At 45.3% G+C, this 17854-nt stretch overlaps 1 protein-coding gene across 2 annotated transcripts; it reads right to left on the bottom strand.

The window, feature by feature from the left end:
• Positions 1-6967: 6967 nt before the first annotated feature.
• On the bottom strand, positions 6968-12351 carry LOC130832752 (keratin, type II cytoskeletal 6C-like). 2 transcript variants are annotated; one of them, XM_057701511.1, is made up of 10 exons: positions 11732-12351; positions 10598-10812; positions 10194-10254; positions 9959-10054; positions 9679-9843; positions 9074-9199; positions 8038-8258; positions 7802-7836; positions 7625-7699; positions 6968-7576 (listed from the first exon to the last, which is right to left on the bottom strand). In XM_057701511.1, exons 1-10 carry the CDS (start codon positions 12269-12271, stop codon positions 7395-7397), a joined length of 1716 nt encoding a protein of 571 aa, XP_057557494.1. In that variant the 5' UTR covers positions 12272-12351; the 3' UTR covers positions 6968-7394. The 2 variants fall into 2 exon arrangements, with proteins under 2 accessions (XP_057557494.1, XP_057557493.1); XM_057701510.1 differs by having other exon boundaries at positions 6968-7699.
• Positions 12352-17854: the final 5503 nt, after the last annotated feature.

Genomic DNA, 17854 nt, shown 5'->3' with positions numbered 1-17854 from the left:
CCATAGTGTTTACTTCATTGCCATTTAGGTAATATTTTTTGTTACTTTTTTCTGTCCAGTGTTTTCTAAGTGCCTCTTGTTTCTCCTTTTCCTTGTACAGGTGTGTGTTTGCATTGTTTTTTGGTTTGTTTGTTTCTTTGTAAAGTATCCTTCCTGTATCCTGGAATGGTTCCTTCCTAAAGAGAGCTCATCTTTGCACAAAGTGAGCTATTTCTGCACCTGCCTTTTGGAGACAGTTTTCTGGGAGGAGGGCCCAGTCCACAACCAGGCTGACAGGAATTCTCATTATGACCCAGGCTGTGTGAATAGTTCTTTTAATTTTAATTTGGCCAAGCGAAGGACGATGGCTGCAGCGTGGCTCACAGTTCAGTCTTAGTTTTCTTCCCTTCCCTAGCAACAAGCTGCCAGTAGGCCTTGCCTCTGATTCCTTACTCAACCCTGCCTTCACTGGGTCTTGAAACTTCATGGCAAACGGGTCTGGCCTGCAGCCCCCACACACACTTGTGACTATGGCAAACCAGTGATTCTTGGACTTGCACCTGAGGCCGTGTTCTTCACCTTCACACACGTTTTGTGAGTTAGTGGTGCCTGGCAGTAGGAAAACCTCAGTGTTAGCTTTATGTTCTGATCCTCTGTGGTTACCACGTTGTTTAGTTTTGATGTGTTTGTTTTTGAGAGTGTTCTTCACTGGATTCTCTGAGATCTGCACTGAGGGCATCTTCTGAGTTTTCCAAACAACTGTGTTTGATTTCTCTCTTTCTGTGAGAAGAGTTTTCTTTTCTTTTTTTCTTTTCTTTTCTTTCCTTTCCTTTTCTCTCTCGCTTTCCTTTCTTCCTTTTCTTTCTTTCCTTCTTTCTTTTTTTTTGATTGAAGGATTTTAAGATGTTTTCCTTTTAGGAGTTGAGGGTGGAGATTACTTTTATGTTTCTGCTTCTCCTTCTTTAAGGTAATATCTGAGAATGCCAAATGCCTCCCTTTCCTCCGTTAGGCTACATTCAGAAGCCGTCTATTCATATATTTATATTTAAAATATATAGCATTTAAAATCGTAAGCAACAACTGAAATAGAAATATTACCTTTTCTCTCGCACTGCATGGAAACTGTTGAATATAGTGAAGAAGTCAGTGTGCTTTCCTCAGTGGAACAACCTCCTTTATTGCTTCATCACAATTTGCATGATTGAAAGCCCAACGGGTACAATGAAAGAGAGAAGTATCAATATATAAACCACCATGTACAATCCCCCAGATTAAACAATTATCCGTATTTCTCAGGATTCTCTCATCTAATTCCCCTACTTCTTATATGGAAATCTTCTCCTTTTTGATGGTGTATCTTCAAGGAAGTTAAGACTTTGAGTCATTTCACTTGTCAAGATTTGCCTGCATATATATACAATGGAATATTACTCAGCTATAAAAAGGGATGAGATGGAGCTATATGTCATGAGGTGGATAGAACTACAATCTGTCATACATAGTGAAGTAAGTCAGAAAGAGAAGGACAAATATTGTATGCTAACTCACATATACAGAATCTAAAAATGGTACTGATGAACTCAGTGACAAGAATAAGGATGCAGATACAGAGAATGGACTGGAGAACTCGAGGTATGGGAGGGGGCGGGGGGTGAAGGGGAAGCTGAGACGAAGCGAGAGAGTAGCACAGACATATATATACTACCATCTGTAAAATAGTCAGTGGGAAGTTGTGGTATAACAAAGGGAGTCCTACTCGAGGATGGAAGATGCCTTAGAGGACTGGGGCAGGGAGGGTGGCGGGGACTCGAGGGGTGGGGAGTCAAGGAAGGGAGAAAATACGGGGATATGTGTATAAAAACAGATGATTGAACCTGGTGTACCCCCCCCAAAAAAAAAGTTAAACTTTAAAAAAATATATATATATATACATTTGAGATTGAGAGAAGAAAAGAGATCCTTCAGTAAGATGTATGTCTGAAGATCTTAAGCAACTATTCATGTAAGAAAGAAGAAAAATGCTGGGGAAGGGATGGAAAAAAAAGTGACCAGAGCTTATCTATTTGTAAAAAGATCCCTTACTTATACCAGTAATATTTATGGTTTGTTTCATTAAAAAAAAAAAAAAGAAGAAGATTTGCCTGCATGTCTAAGTAAGAAGGACTTTTGAATCTACCTGTAGGACAGTTTTCTTTCGATCATAGGCAGCAGTCACATCTTCATGGCACCTAATACCATTTCTGTTCACACTTGTCTGATGCTCTCAAAGACGTCTTTTTATGCTGGTTTGCTTGAAGCAGCAGCCTAACTAGATTCCCATATTGCTTTGGACTGTTGGTTCTCTAAAGGTTCTTTCATTCTGTAACAGATTCCTTTGCTGCCTTTTATAGACCATTGATCTGTGGAGAAATTCTTTTCTCTCCAGACGGTCTACATTCTGGATTTGGCTCATCGTTTCCTACGGGTGTCACATGACTTCTAACCCCGGTTTGTCCTGTGTGCTAGTTGTGCGAGGGTGCGTCAACAGTTATCCGCACTGTGTAGCATTTCCAGAATGCGGATCATTTTTCAGTCTCCTTCATGTTAGAGTTGATTGAATTTAGTTCCATTGTTTCAGGCAAGATTAAGGCCCAGCTGGTGCTGTGCCCCCCATAGTGCATCCGATCTTGAGGCACAAAACACGAGCTGTCCAGTCTGAGCGATGTTCAGACTGATCCAGGTAGATCTATAGTTGCAGCCTTCTCCCTTCATTAAAAGTGCCCAATCCATTTGTCATCTACTATTTTCATATTCGTTGATCAATTCCCAGGTCGACTGTTTCATGCGGGGTTACATATTGGTAATTCATTAATTTAACATCCCACCTCTTCATTTATAACCTGGGCATCATCTGCAGAGAAGGTAACCTCATTGTTTCCTCTTTAGAAAAACTAACATGTATTTAATTCACACAGGAGAGGCAGAATAAGTGCTTCTTTCTCTTTGTTTTGCAATTTTCAGAATAGTGGGTTGGGACCCCAGCGATTTCCAAATGTAATCAATGAAGTTATTTGTTTGTTTGTTTTCTGGCTTTTGTGTAATTGCAAATTCACAGTTCAAAAAATACATTTGATAGGTTTCAGTCCATTGCAGGCATTAATCCTTTTGGGTGCTGAAACTGTCCATTTGAGGCCAACGGGAGCTCCACCGATTGGCTTCTGTGTCCTTTGGACAGAGACCCATTGGGCTTTGCAAGCTTCCTTGTTGACAGGGACGAGATGTCTCAAGGTTTGCTTGCACTTACCTTGTGACAGACGTGGAAGCCGCATGTCTGTGCGTAGCTCTGGAGCCTTTACGGGGACACGATGCTCATGAGCTGGGGTGTGCCTGCTGCGGGCGCTCGTGGTTACCGGGTTATTCTTGCTTTGACGTCTTTTCAGGGGACAGAGCTAGGAGAAATGTAAAAACGCAATAAAGTACACCAATCAGAGGCTCATACTGATGTTTCCAGTTGAAACAGAAGAATAGGGGATGATTTTATACCCGTCTTTATCTTCCTCACTTTGAAAAGTCAGGCTCTGAATGACACAGTACTCATTTGCTTTATCCTACAATATACCTATGACAGTGCCAAAAAAACGGTGCCAATATTACTATAAACAAGAGGTCTCCTCAGTGAAGTTTCTGGTTTCTTTGTGGCTACGCTCTCCAAGGGCTATGAAAAGAGTCAGAAGAGGCCAGAGGAATGGAGAGATAGAAGAGGGGGATGAAGGAAACCTTTCATGAGGATCCAGATGAATTCTAGCCTGGCAGTGTCCAACAGAAGCAGGAAAGAAAGGTCTTCATTATTTAATTTGGTGGAGACGGGTTTCTTAAGTGAGGGAGTCCAGACACAGATGGCAGTGGGGCTAAAGAAGGGGCCCTACAGTTGCACGAGGAGGTTGGGAAAGTAAGAGTGTTGCGGACAAATGGCACATGTGAGTGGACCGGCCTCCAAGACGTCAAGAGGATGGTTTTCCTCCGCCACTCACTCTCTAGTGCCGAAGGAACACCCCTGGAGTCCAGTAAGTGCGAGTGTTGAGTAGAAGGGAGTGCCCAGCAAAAGTCATGGTGAAAGGAATGCAGCTGCTGTCAGAGAAGGACTCCTCAACCCCTTTCTCCTCCCATCCCGGGATCTACTGTCAGCTTTTCTCAAGAGCAAGCACCATGAAGAGGTAGCTAGCAAGAGAGTCTGTAGGGATGCCTCCTGGGGCATGGAGCAGGGCGGAGAAGAGCCGCCTGCCCTCAGCACCTGCTGAAAGCTTCCATCCTCTGGCTGTGCTGCAGCCCATGCCCCCACCGTGCCCTGTGATTCCCTGCATTGGGCTGTGCTGGGATTCCAGCCAGTGCAGCTAGAATTCGCATTGCATGGCTCACAACATGGACTCATTCTGAATCGCAGAGGATTCAGGGAAGGTGAACTTTGGCTACAGCCTCTGACTGGAGAAAGGGCTTCTATTGGAGGTTGTTACTGAAAAGACCAATTTCCTATATTTTCCAGGTACATGGACTCCATACTAGAGGAGGCAATTGGATAGCCTCTTAGGAGTCAAATCCAGTCTCTAAGTACCATTGGTACTGCCAAGTGCTTCCTGGCCTCCAAAAGAAGTCTTTGCTGTTGCGAAGGCAGTATGTCTCTTCTTATGCAGTTCTCAGTGGGCAAAGGAAATCAATCTGAATGATTTAACCTCATGGACCTTAATCTAGAGATTGAATCTTTCCTTCCTTAGTGCCCAAAAGTGTAACCCCCTTTAATCTCAGATGTCACATAATGAGGACATTGAGAGGCACAAGCTTTCTCTTTTGAAGTAACACACGTTCAACATCAGAAAATTTAGAAAGTATACACTTTAAAGGAAAAACAGTTTACTAGAGGTAACAGCAACTAGAGATGATCAATATTGTTGTTTTATCACTAGTTCTTCAAAGATTCCTCTGTATCTATGGCCCTCTCAAGGTCTCTCTGTCTCTTTCTCTACTTGTTTTATACTTTGGTGTACAACATTACTTTAGTGAAAAATACAGATGTTACTTTGAGCCCTATGTCCTAGGCGTTTTTCATAATAAACTTCTAATTTCACGATGGTAAGATTTACAAACAATTGTGAAGATAGTAGAAGGAGTTCTGTACCAAATACACATCTATTTCCACCTATGATTAATACCTCACATCAGACACATTTATCACAGTTCAGGAAGCAATGTAAATATTTTATTTTTAACTAGCCTATACTTCATTTGGATTTCCTTAGCTTTTTCCCACTATTCTTTTTCCTGTTCTAGGGTGTCACCTATGGTACCACTTTCCACTTACTCATCGTGTCTCTTGACACTCTTCTTGGCTGACAGAGTTTGTCAGGTTTTCATTGTGTTAATGACCTTGAACGTTTTAAGAAACGCCTCTGCCCAGGTGTTTTGCAGATGTCCACACTTGGGTTTTGTATCATGTCTCATGAAGAGACAGGAGTTACGGTGTTTGGGAGGAAGCCCACAGAGATGACATGGGCCCTTCTCATCACACCACATCCAGGGTACATGTTCTGAACATGACTTAGCACTGTCAGTGTTAGCCTCGAGCACCTGGCTGAGGAAGTGTTTGTTTTCTCGCCAGTATCGTTACTCTTTCCCCTCATTTGTAGACTGTACTCTTTGGAAGGAAGTCATTGTGCACAGCCCACACTTAGAGGGGACTAGCTCTTCACTGCCTCCTTGAAAAGGCAGCACCTCTGTAGCTAAGTGAAATTCTTCTGGCGGAGAGTGGTGGATCACCCCTGACTAATGAATTCAGTCAATCACTTATTCACATCAGTAGGGACCATGAATACTTATTTCACACTTTGGGTTGTAATGCAATACATGATTCATTTACCTATCGATTTATTTATGGCCCACGTTGTACCAATTGGGCTATCAGGCGCTCTTTCGGGTTCTTTTGGATTCTCTCTTTAGTGTTTGGTGCTGAAAGACACGCCAGGATCATCTTATGCATATATTCCATCCCATTCCTAGGATCAGTCGTTTCTCCTTGATTCCTAAGAAAGGAACTTCATTCCTGCTGATCCTAGGCAGAATTCTCCAGAGAAAAAAGGCCTGGGACAAGGGGCGTGGACAAAACAGAGACTGGAAACAGTGACTGGCCCTCAGGAGGAAGCTGATAGACCACCCTTGCACTGTATCCTGACTGTTTCATAGAAGTCATAGGAAGCCAGGGCGCACCTGAGAGAGGATGCAGGGCTGTCTCTTTGGAGCAGCAAGGACTCGACTTCTTTGAGTCTCTGTTTTGGAGGAAGGATTATGGGGTAAGAAGGTATTTCCATTCTTGTCGTGACTCCACACTTTAAAAAATCAGCACCTGAGTTTCGTGTCTGAATATGTGGATCGTGAACTTGACCAGTGTTTCCAAATGTTTCTTGTTGTTAGTTTGTTGGGATTCGTAGCTACAAAGTACACCTTCTTGCATTTGTACCATTTCCTCAGGAGACACCACTCGAAGCATAATTTACGTTCAAAAGTATGGACATTTATGTTACTCCTCATACATGTTTTTAGGCAAGTTTCTTGGTCATGAGGCATTTTAAAAGAGAATCAAATCTCCTAGTCTCTAGTCAATGTTCTCCTGATCTACTTGGACTGTAATATGACGCTCTGGGGATTATGGGTGACCACGGGGGCAGGAAAAGGTAGACTCTTGGAGACCAGTCAGAGAAACTAAGCTCCTCAGAACAGACCCAGGCAGTAAGACCAGACTTTACTATGAAGGCGGACCAGTTTCCTCCCACTACACTTGCTAAACTGTTCTGAGAGGAGTCCCGAGCATCCGGATGCTAAATTACTGTTTGGTGAAGTTCTCTAAAGGAGGAGGGTGAAGTACATGGGGATGGGGAGTATGCTTCATTCCTGAAAAGGCTGTTTGCCAATGAAAACCACAATGAACTCTTGGTGACATAGCAAGGCAACAGGAAACCATACATTATATTATAAACCTGCTTTATTTCGCAATACAATGGAGCAAAGAGAGAGGAAGCATCACAGGGATACAGACACCCATAGATTACAGAACTAGTCACTGGTGCCATAGCACTACTCACGGGTGCTTGCATGATCACTGCAAAGGAAGAAACCAACACCTGTGAAATGGGACATCCTGGGCCAGTGGAAAGCTAGGGCGATTGCCCTGCTCTGGAGTAGCACCCAGGCAGTGACCTTCCGATGTGAGCAGTGGAGCTCAGGTGCAGCAGGTGTGGGCAGAGGGGACATGAGGGCACTCAGCAACTTCAGTTTTAACTCAAGGAGTAAGAGAAGAAGGAAGCAGGAGAGAGGAAGCAACAGGAGAAAAGGGGAGTGAAGCAGGAGAGGGAGCCTGAGACATTGTGGGACCACGAGCCCAAGGCAGGACTTCAGTGCCTGTAGCTCTTCTTGCTGGAGGAGGTGGTGGTGTATTTGATGGTGGAACCGCTGCCTCCGGAGGAGCAGAGGCCACCGCCAATGCCTCTGCCACTGCCCGAACTGAAGCCACCTCCAATGCTGAGACCGCCGCTGTAGGAGTAGCCACTGCCTCCGCCCACGCCGTAGCCACTGCCTCCGCCCACGCCGTAGCCACTGCCTCCGCCCACGCCGTAGCCACTGCCTCCACCCACGCCGAAGCCACCACCGACACCGCCGGCACCGCCATAGCCACTGGAGGTGGTGGACTGCACCACGGCTGTGGAGGCAAGGGGACAAGACATGGTGAGCTCACTCTGCCACACAGAGTCCAGTCAGAAGAGCACATGGGCACTGGAGGGGGGCAAGTGAAGCTACTTACAGATGTTGACTTGTCCAACGCCTTCCCCATTCAGCCTAGGAGAGAGGAGACACAGCCATCATGAGACCTCAGAGCCACAGCTGGACCAGCGTGGGAAGCGTCGGTGTGAGGAGAGTGCATGGGGAACGTGCCTTCTAAGGGGTTTTCTGGGACGAGCCTCATGGCTCCCGGTGCTCCTTGGCTGGACATCTTGCAGGTGGACCCAGATGTTTGAGGAGCTTGTGGGAGTTACTCACCTGCACTCCTCCCCTTCCAGCAGCTTCCTGTAGGTGGCGATCTCCACATCCAGGGCCAGTTTGACATTCATGAGCTCCTGGTAATCCTTCAGCAGCCGGGCCATGTCCTGCTTGGCCTTCTGCAGGGCCTCCTCCAGCTCAGCCAGCTTGATCCTGGCGTCCTTGAGGGCCAGCTCCCCACGCTGCTCAGCATCGGCGATGGCGGACTGCAGGCTGGCGCACTAGAGGGGAAGATGGGCAGGTGAACCAGCAATCTGGACCCCAGAGGAGACGAACCGTGGTTCTACATTCCCAGTGAGGAAGAGCTCTAGGGCCCAGGTTTCATGGGAAAAGGAGGTTTGGTTCTTTCTGTCCAGTCTTTTCCCTTCTGCAAACCTTAACCAGTCCCCGAGCTCCTTGAGGAAACCTATGCGCCTCTGTGTTCACCACCCTAATGAGGATGGGGTGGTGCCTGCTGGAAGACACTGCAGCAGACCCCAGACCAGGGCGCAGTGGACGAAAGGGACCCACGGGCTTGTTGGGGAAGTTCATGTGGATGCGCACGAACTTGTACAAAACTACAGACACCCTCAAAGTGGACATGATTCCATCTCACACTGTTCAGACCTCCCCTTCCTTCCACTTCACGGTTTTGCACAACCCGCATTTGTCCTGTGTCTTTTCTCAGCTTGTCTTCACCTTGAACCTGACCATATATGCAGCAATCTTCCTCCCACTTTCTGGCCTGACCTTTTCTTTGCCAGTTGTGTCTTGCATTCCCGAAGCTATCGTTCCTCCGATGGAATCTCATTTCAGTGCCTCTAGACTGTGTCTCTGTACCACTGAGCAGTCGGGACCGCTCCCGTCCTGAGTGGGTTTCCTGCTCTTGGGCTGGAATGCATCTCTCTACCCTGTGGGCACTCGCTACGGGAGGGAGTGCATGTCCTCCTGCCCCTGCTGTCCCCTCCGTGCCCAGGAATTTCCCACATGATGGCTGATGATCCCTGCTGGTCTGGGAGGGAAATGATGCTTTCCTCCTCCCTGGTCCCCACCATACCTGCTTCTTGACGTGGTCGATCTCAGATCTCAGCCTCTGGATCACGCGGTTGATCTCAGAGATCTCCTGCTTGGTGATGCGCAGGTCGTCCCCGTGTCTGCCCGCTGTCACCCGCAGCTCTTCGTACTATAAACCAGAGGGAGAGAGGGTGGTGTCCATGGGCTTCACAAGACACTAATCAAGGTTTTCATACGTCAAACCTAATGGTCTCTTCACAAGAGATTTTAAGAAAATTGGTGTTAGAAACTCATGGACATTGTTTGCCCATCATACTCCATCCTTGGTAAGACCACTGACTGCCTGGTTCTCTTCAGGACCAGCAATGTTCTGTACTGTTTCTGAGAAGCAGCGTCAGGTGAAGCGAAAGCCAAGATCACTGGGCCTTTACCTACAGTAGCTTTTGTCCTGCATTTGCATTTTTTGACTGTCTAGACTTGGACATAAATACTGAAAAGATCTACTCTGTTAGTTCAGGGTACACATCCTTTGCGAGGACCCTCTCTTCCTAGATGTAGATTTCCCTAGTGAAGTCTGTAGCCTCGTTGGTCTTCAGGAAGGAGGTACACGGATTCTTCCTTAGCTGTCCCCCTTTCATCACTGCTCACCTTGGACTGGTACCAGGACTCGGCCTCAGCCCGGCTCCTCTGAGCGATCTCCTCATATTGGGCTTTGACTTCATTGATGATGCTGTCCAGGTCCAGGCTGCGGTTGTTGTCCATGGAGAGGACCACAGACGTGTCTGAGATGTGGGTTTGCATCTGAGCCAGTTCCTACAGCACATGAGATTGGCAGATCATCCTTTCCCGTGACATTGACGCAGGTACCTAAGCCCAAGATTTGCTACCCTTTGCAAATCTCATTAAGTCAATAAAACAGTGATCTTACCGCATCGTAGAAGGTTCTTAGGAAGTTGATCTCATCTGTGAGAGCGTCCACCCTGGCTTGTAGTTCCACCTTATTCATGTAGGCAGCATCCACATCCTGGGGAAGAAGCCAACAACCTGGGATCAGATGAGCCCTCCTTCCCAGTCGGCTCCTCTTTTAGTCTCCCTCATTAGAGTTTTCTTGGAGTCCTCTCCTTCGGTGAAGAAACATGAACCCCTGATCTTACTCATCTCACCTTCTTCAGATTCACAAATTCATTCTCTGCTGTTGTGCGCTTGTTGATTTCCTCTTCGTATCTGGAATTAGAAAGGATAAAACCTGATTGGGTCAGTGCTGAAGATGATACAGAAAAGGCAGCCAGGGACCCCAACTTCCCACAATGGATGTGTCCAAATGGAACTTCCCTGCCAGCAAGCCCCAAAGATGAACTTTGTGGTCCCTAAGTTGTTTGCATCATTACTCTCCCAACCCACCTGTATGGCCCTTTTGTTCTTCAGGGTTTGCGTTTATGCAAGAATTGTGGTTTCATTTCCCTGGAGAAGTTTGGCTGTGGATCATGCCGTCATTTGGACCTGATCCTCTAATAAACCTGAAGTGTGGTCTTCAGGAAACTGAGCCCTTCTCTCTCCTGTAACTCACTTCCTCTTGAAGTCTTCCACCGTATCCTCCGTGTTCCTCAGCTCTGCATCCAGGCGGCCTCTATCCCCGAGGATGCTGTCCAGCTGTCTCCTGAGGTTGTTGATGTACTGCTCAAATAAAGGCTCCAGGCTCTCCCTCACAATCCTGGTGCCCTGCTGCTGCAGCAGGGTCCACTTGGTGTCCAGGACCTTGTTCTGCTGCTCTAGGAATCGGACCTGGAGGAAGACAAGATGGTTATTTGTCCGACAAAGGAAGGAAAAAAGATATGCGTTGACAGGTCCCCAGCAGATCTGCTTGTGGCCATGGTGTCAGGCTACACCAGAACATGTCCAGAGGCCCAGGCTGACCGTGGTGCTCCCCTGTTTTCTTTCTCACCACAAGGTCTCACCAGCCAAGTTTCCCCAGCGAGCTAGCTGTCATTCCCTTCCTCTCAATTGTGGAGCCTGGCCGTCAGTGACTTTCAACATTTTTTTGCTTCCTCGTGATAAGCACAACGGCACATGCACTTTAGAGTAGTCTCCTCTCATGTGTTACACAGAGTCCTTTTGAAGAGGGTATCTCAGCTAAAGGGATGTCAAATGTTTAGAATCTAATGATTAAATTCCATTCCCATCACTGTTTGGATTTAATCTCGTTTCCCATTTGGTGCATGAGTCCTTATGCTCGTCATCTGTTGCTACGAGTTAAGTATTTCTGTGGACATATGCATGTTTCTGGGTTATTTTTGTGCCTGGACGTCCCTTTGGATTTTTAATTTTCATTCCTTCCCCTTCACCCCTACTATGCTCAAGTGCAGATTCCACTGTAATTCCCTCTTTCATGTCTCAGACCCTTCAGAAGATCAAACTAACTCATTGCAGGCTCTCATTTCCTTTCCTTTGCTTGAGGGTTACCAAGAGTTGTGAACACTTCCTACGCATGAATGGGGACTCTTAAGAGATCAGTAGTTGTAAATGATTTCCATCACCTTCTGCCTGTGGTCCACCTGGAGCCTGTCCTGCATCCCTGCAGAGAACTAGCCTGAGTCCCCTCCTCCCTCTCTCCCGAGTCTCCTCCTGGCAGGACATTGGTTGGGACTCTGGTTTGGGGACTCTGAAATCCCCGTGGGGCGGGGGGCAGGTGCTCCTGGCTCACCTTGTCAATGAAGGAGGCAAACTTGTTGTTGAGGGTCTTGATCTGCTCCCGCTCCTCGGTCTTGACCCTCTGGATGGTGGGGTCGATTTGCAGGTTGAGGGGAGTCAGGAGACTCTGGTTGACGGTGACCTCTTGGATGCCTCCGGGGGGGTACACAGGGAAGCCAAAGCCGCCATAGCCGCCAGCAATGCCAGCGCCACCACCGAGCCCAAAGCCACCACCAGCTCCACCGCCAAAACCAAATCCACTCCCGGCTCCACCACCAAAGCCAAAGCCGCCTCCAACTCTGCCACCGTATCCTCCACCGATGAGACAGCTGCCCCCTCCGATGGCGATCCTCCTGGAGCCCCCCACGCCGTAGAGGCTGCGGCTGCCGAAGCCTGCTCCTCCGCACACTCCAGCCAGACCGCCCCCGCCCCTGGAGCGGGACACAGACACACTGCTGAAGCCAGAGCGGCAGACCCCAGGGACTCTGGCTGAGCCGGCACTGAAGCCACGGCGGCTGCTGCTTTGAGTCTTCACGGTGGATTTGTAAGACATGGTTCCTGGAGGCGAAGAGGCCGAGGAGGGCAGAGGTGTGGAGAGTAGAGCTGAGGGGAGCAGGTCTGTGAGAGGACGTTCCCAGCACCGGCTTATATATGGAGAAAATGGGCTGGGCTCAGCCCTGGAAGGTGAGCCTGCAGCTTGGGAAGGGCTGGGCTTTATAAATGCTGAGATCACATCTGGTTTATTAGAAAAATTATGAAATACGAAGATTGCATTTTAGGTTTCCTTTAGTCAGGGAAAATTTCTCCTGCCTTCCAGCTTTGCCTGATCTCAGGACAAGACGACTTGTCTGAACGTAATGAGCTGGGAGTTAGTCACTGATTCACACAAAGGTTCTACATGTTATGCTCGTGTATGAAATGTGCTGAGGCTCCTCTGCCCTGGTGTCTCACCCACCAGGCAGAGATCCCGGAGATCAAAATAATCTATTGCTTGGCCTTTAACTATAATTCTTAGTGTTGTTTGTTGATTACAGAAGTTAAATATGACTGTATTTTTGCTTTAAAGATTTCCCACAGGTAGATATGTAAATTTACAATATAACGGGCCTCTATATGCCAATCACTGTTGTTGTTGTTTTAGCCGTTGAATGTATATTTATTTGGAATAGGCTTTCCTTCCATGCGATCCCAAATCAGTAAATAATAAAAAAATCCTCCATTCAATGTATGGGTACTTATTAAGCCATAAAGGTAAAAAGAGGCTGGAGGGGCATTTTCAGCATTTTTGCATATGTATCGGTGCATGTATATACTCAATGAAATAATGAAGAAGTGGGCGAAAGGACAGAGCTGTTACTATTTAAGTGATTTCACTTAAAGTGTAATCGAACAGTGTATCGCTGGGTTTATACAAATTATTATCTCATGGGCAGCCTTATTTCTTCTGTACTCCCACCCAATTCCCTATCAATCCTAAAATATTTGAAAGCGAATCCCAGAGACCATGTCATTTCTTTAGTACGGAATTCAATATTTTTCTGTAAGGGAGATACTCTTTTAAATATATAACCGTACACCATGTATATGTCCTTAATACTTGTATTTGCATTAACATCAAGAGGTAACTATTCAATCTTCAAAGAAATCTGTTTGTGTTATTTATATATTAGGTTTTGGTGTCCAAATGAGGATCCTAATAAGTTCCACACATTTTGAATGTGAGTGATATGTCTTTAAAGTAATATGTCTTCAAAATCATGTAAGGCATTAAAGCCCCCTCCACTCTCCCACTTGTAATTTATTTGTATAAGAAACCAGGTTGTTTGTCCAGCGCAGTTGTCCATTCTAGGAGTGTTGAACTTCCATAGTCATATTATCGTATTTAACATGGTCACATGTCCTTTGTGTATCCCATAAGCTGATGGTCAAACTAGAAGCTTAAAAGCTATCTCCGTAAACCTTACAGATATAGATGTCATAGAATGCCTATTTACATTCTGAATATTGATGTTTACCCACCTCCCTGTTTATTTAAAACATTAAATAAGTAAGACATGGTTAAGGAAAAATTTACATGCTCGTGGCCACGCCCCAGTCCTGTCTGGGACGACAAAGCAGTGTTGCCACTTCCCCGTGTATCCCTGTAGTCACATCATTTGGATGTGTTTCTGTGTTTTCCCTGGGGCATGTGTGATGCATGGGAGTATATATATTGAATATATACATACATATATTCTCTTTCACAATTACGCTTATGATGCATATACTTTCTCTCCCATGTCTATGTCTTCTCTCGACTCTCATGTAACGCACTATGAGCGCTATTTCCTATGGGCTGTTTTCTCCACCTTTATCTGTGGTCCATGGCTGTGCATCAGCAATATCTTGTGCTGCTTTCAGCCTGACCTTCAATTCTATTGCGCCTTTATCGTTGTCCTCTGTTCCTTTTCTGAGCTCTATCAGCTAATGTTTTAATCTTTTATTTCTCGCTCTGTTGCCGCTGTGTTCCCTTATTTCCCCATAGTGTTTACTTCATTGCCATTTAGGTAATATTTTTTGTTACTTTTTTCTGTCCAGTGTTTTCTAAGTGCCTCTTGTTTCTCCTTTTCCTTGTACAGGTGTGTGTTTGCATTGTTTTTTGGTTTGTTTGTTTCTTTGTAAAGTATCCTTCCTGTATCCTGGAATGGTTCCTTCCTAAAGAGAGCTCATCTTTGCACAAAGTGAGCTATTTCTGCACCTGCCTTTTGGAGACAGTTTTCTGGGAGGAGGGCCCAGTCCACAACCAGGCTGACAGGAATTCTCATTATGACCCAGGCTGTGTGAATAGTTCTTTTAATTTTAATTTGGCCAAGCGAAGGACGATGGCTGCAGCGTGGCTCACAGTTCAGTCTTAGTTTTCTTCCCTTCCCTAGCAACAAGCTGCCAGTAGGCCTTGCCTCTGATTCCTTACTCAACCCTGCCTTCACTGGGTCTTGAAACTTCATGGCAAACGGGTCTGGCCTGCAGCCCCCACACACACTTGTGACTATGGCAAACCAGTGATTCTTGGACTTGCACCTGAGGCCGTGTTCTTCACCTTCACACACGTTTTGTGAGTTAGTGGTGCCTGGCAGTAGGAAAACCTCAGTGTTAGCTTTATGTTCTGATCCTCTGTGGTTACCACGTTGTTTAGTTTTGATGTGTTTGTTTTTGAGAGTGTTCTTCACTGGATTCTCTGAGATCTGCACTGAGGGCATCTTCTGAGTTTTCCAAACAACTGTGTTTGATTTCTCTCTTTCTGTGAGAAGAGTTTTCTTTTCTTTTTTTCTTTTCTTTTCTTTCCTTTCCTTTTCTCTCTCGCTTTCCTTTCTTCCTTTTCTTTCTTTCCTTCTTTCTTTTTTTTTGATTGAAGGATTTTAAGATGTTTTCCTTTTAGGAGTTGAGGGTGGAGATTACTTTTATGTTTCTGCTTCTCCTTCTTTAAGGTAATATCTGAGAATGCCAAATGCCTCCCTTTCCTCCGTTAGGCTACATTCAGAAGCCGTCTATTCATATATTTATATTTAAAATATATAGCATTTAAAATCGTAAGCAACAACTGAAATAGAAATATTACCTTTTCTCTCGCACTGCATGGAAACTGTTGAATATAGTGAAGAAGTCAGTGTGCTTTCCTCAGTGGAACAACCTCCTTTATTGCTTCATCACAATTTGCATGATTGAAAGCCCAACGGGTACAATGAAAGAGAGAAGTATCAATATATAAACCACCATGTACAATCCCCCAGATTAAACAATTATCCGTATTTCTCAGGATTCTCTCATCTAATTCCCCTACTTCTTATATGGAAATCTTCTCCTTTTTGATGGTGTATCTTCAAGGAAGTTAAGACTTTGAGTCATTTCACTTGTCAAGATTTGCCTGCATATATATACAATGGAATATTACTCAGCTATAAAAAGGGATGAGATGGAGCTATATGTCATGAGGTGGATAGAACTACAATCTGTCATACATAGTGAAGTAAGTCAGAAAGAGAAGGACAAATATTGTATGCTAACTCACATATACAGAATCTAAAAATGGTACTGATGAACTCAGTGACAAGAATAAGGATGCAGATACAGAGAATGGACTGGAGAACTCGAGGTATGGGAGGGGGCGGGGGGTGAAGGGGAAGCTGAGACGAAGCGAGAGAGTAGCACAGACATATATATACTACCATCTGTAAAATAGTCAGTGGGAAGTTGTGGTATAACAAAGGGAGTCCTACTCGAGGATGGAAGATGCCTTAGAGGACTGGGGCAGGGAGGGTGGCGGGGACTCGAGGGGTGGGGAGTCAAGGAAGGGAGAAAATACGGGGATATGTGTATAAAAACAGATGATTGAACCTGGTGTACCCCCCCCAAAAAAAAAGTTAAACTTTAAAAAAATATATATATATATACATTTGAGATTGAGAGAAGAAAAGAGATCCTTCAGTAAGATGTATGTCTGAAGATCTTAAGCAACTATTCATGTAAGAAAGAAGAAAAATGCTGGGGAAGGGATGGAAAAAAAAGTGACCAGAGCTTATCTATTTGTAAAAAGATCCCTTACTTATACCAGTAATATTTATGGTTTGTTTCATTAAAAAAAAAAAAAAGAAGAAGATTTGCCTGCATGTCTAAGTAAGAAGGACTTTTGAATCTACCTGTAGGACAGTTTTCTTTCGATCATAGGCAGCAGTCACATCTTCATGGCACCTAATACCATTTCTGTTCACACTTGTCTGATGCTCTCAAAGACGTCTTTTTATGCTGGTTTGCTTGAAGCAGCAGCCTAACTAGATTCCCATATTGCTTTGGACTGTTGGTTCTCTAAAGGTTCTTTCATTCTGTAACAGATTCCTTTGCTGCCTTTTATAGACCATTGATCTGTGGAGAAATTCTTTTCTCTCCAGACGGTCTACATTCTGGATTTGGCTCATCGTTTCCTACGGGTGTCACATGACTTCTAACCCCGGTTTGTCCTGTGTGCTAGTTGTGCGAGGGTGCGTCAACAGTTATCCGCACTGTGTAGCATTTCCAGAATGCGGATCATTTTTCAGTCTCCTTCATGTTAGAGTTGATTGAATTTAGTTCCATTGTTTCAGGCAAGATTAAGGCCCAGCTGGTGCTGTGCCCCCCATAGTGCATCCGATCTTGAGGCACAAAACACGAGCTGTCCAGTCTGAGCGATGTTCAGACTGATCCAGGTAGATCTATAGTTGCAGCCTTCTCCCTTCATTAAAAGTGCCCAATCCATTTGTCATCTACTATTTTCATATTCGTTGATCAATTCCCAGGTCGACTGTTTCATGCGGGGTTACATATTGGTAATTCATTAATTTAACATCCCACCTCTTCATTTATAACCTGGGCATCATCTGCAGAGAAGGTAACCTCATTGTTTCCTCTTTAGAAAAACTAACATGTATTTAATTCACACAGGAGAGGCAGAATAAGTGCTTCTTTCTCTTTGTTTTGCAATTTTCAGAATAGTGGGTTGGGACCCCAGCGATTTCCAAATGTAATCAAGGAAGTTATTTGTTTGTTTGTTTTCTGGCTTTTGTGTAATTGCAAATTCACAGTTCAAAAAATACATTTGATAGGTTTCAGTCCATTGCAGGCATTAATCCTTTTGGGTGCTGAAACTGTCCATTTGAGGCCAACGGGAGCTCCACCGATTGGCTTCTGTGTCCTTTGGACAGAGACCCATTGGGCTTTGCAAGCTTCCTTGTTGACAGGGACGAGATGTCTCAAGGTTTGCTTGCACTTACCTTGTGACAGACGTGGAAGCCGCATGTCTGTGCGTAGCTCTGGAGCCTTTACGGGGACACGATGCTCATGAGCTGGGGTGTGCCTGCTGCGGGCGCTCGTGGTTACCGGGTTATTCTTGCTTTGACGTCTTTTCAGGGGACAGAGCTAGGAGAAATGTAAAAACGCAATAAAGTACACCAATCAGAGGCTCATACTGATGTTTCCAGTTGAAACAGAAGAATAGGGGATGATTTTATACCCGTCTTTATCTTCCTCACTTTGAAAAGTCAGGCTCTGAATGACACAGTACTCATTTGCTTTATCCTACAATATACCTATGACAGTGCCAAAAAAACGGTGCCAATATTACTATAAA

This window comes from Hippopotamus amphibius, chromosome 12 (genome assembly GCF_030028045.1).
Source record: "Hippopotamus amphibius kiboko isolate mHipAmp2 chromosome 12, mHipAmp2.hap2, whole genome shotgun sequence".
NCBI classification, from domain to species: domain Eukaryota; kingdom Metazoa; phylum Chordata; class Mammalia; order Artiodactyla; family Hippopotamidae; genus Hippopotamus; species Hippopotamus amphibius.
The sequence above is the reverse complement of the archived record's forward strand: the minus strand, read 5'-3'. Positions and strand labels throughout refer to the sequence as shown.

Bases quoted from the DNA above. Each gene is read 5' to 3' on its own strand.
- LOC130832752 (XM_057701510.1), bottom strand. From the start codon at position 12,271: ATGTCTTACAAATCCACCGTGAAGACTCAAAGCAGCAGCCGCCGTGGC. The intron at 10,813-11,731 runs GTGAGCCAGGAG...GTCTTCCTCCAG, and splicing joins TTGCCTCCTTCATTGACAAG to GTCCGATTCCTAGAGCAGCA. The intron at 9,200-9,678 runs GTGAGCAGTGAT...TCTGGTTTATAG, and splicing joins AGTCCTGGTACCAGTCCAAG to TACGAAGAGCTGCGGGTGAC.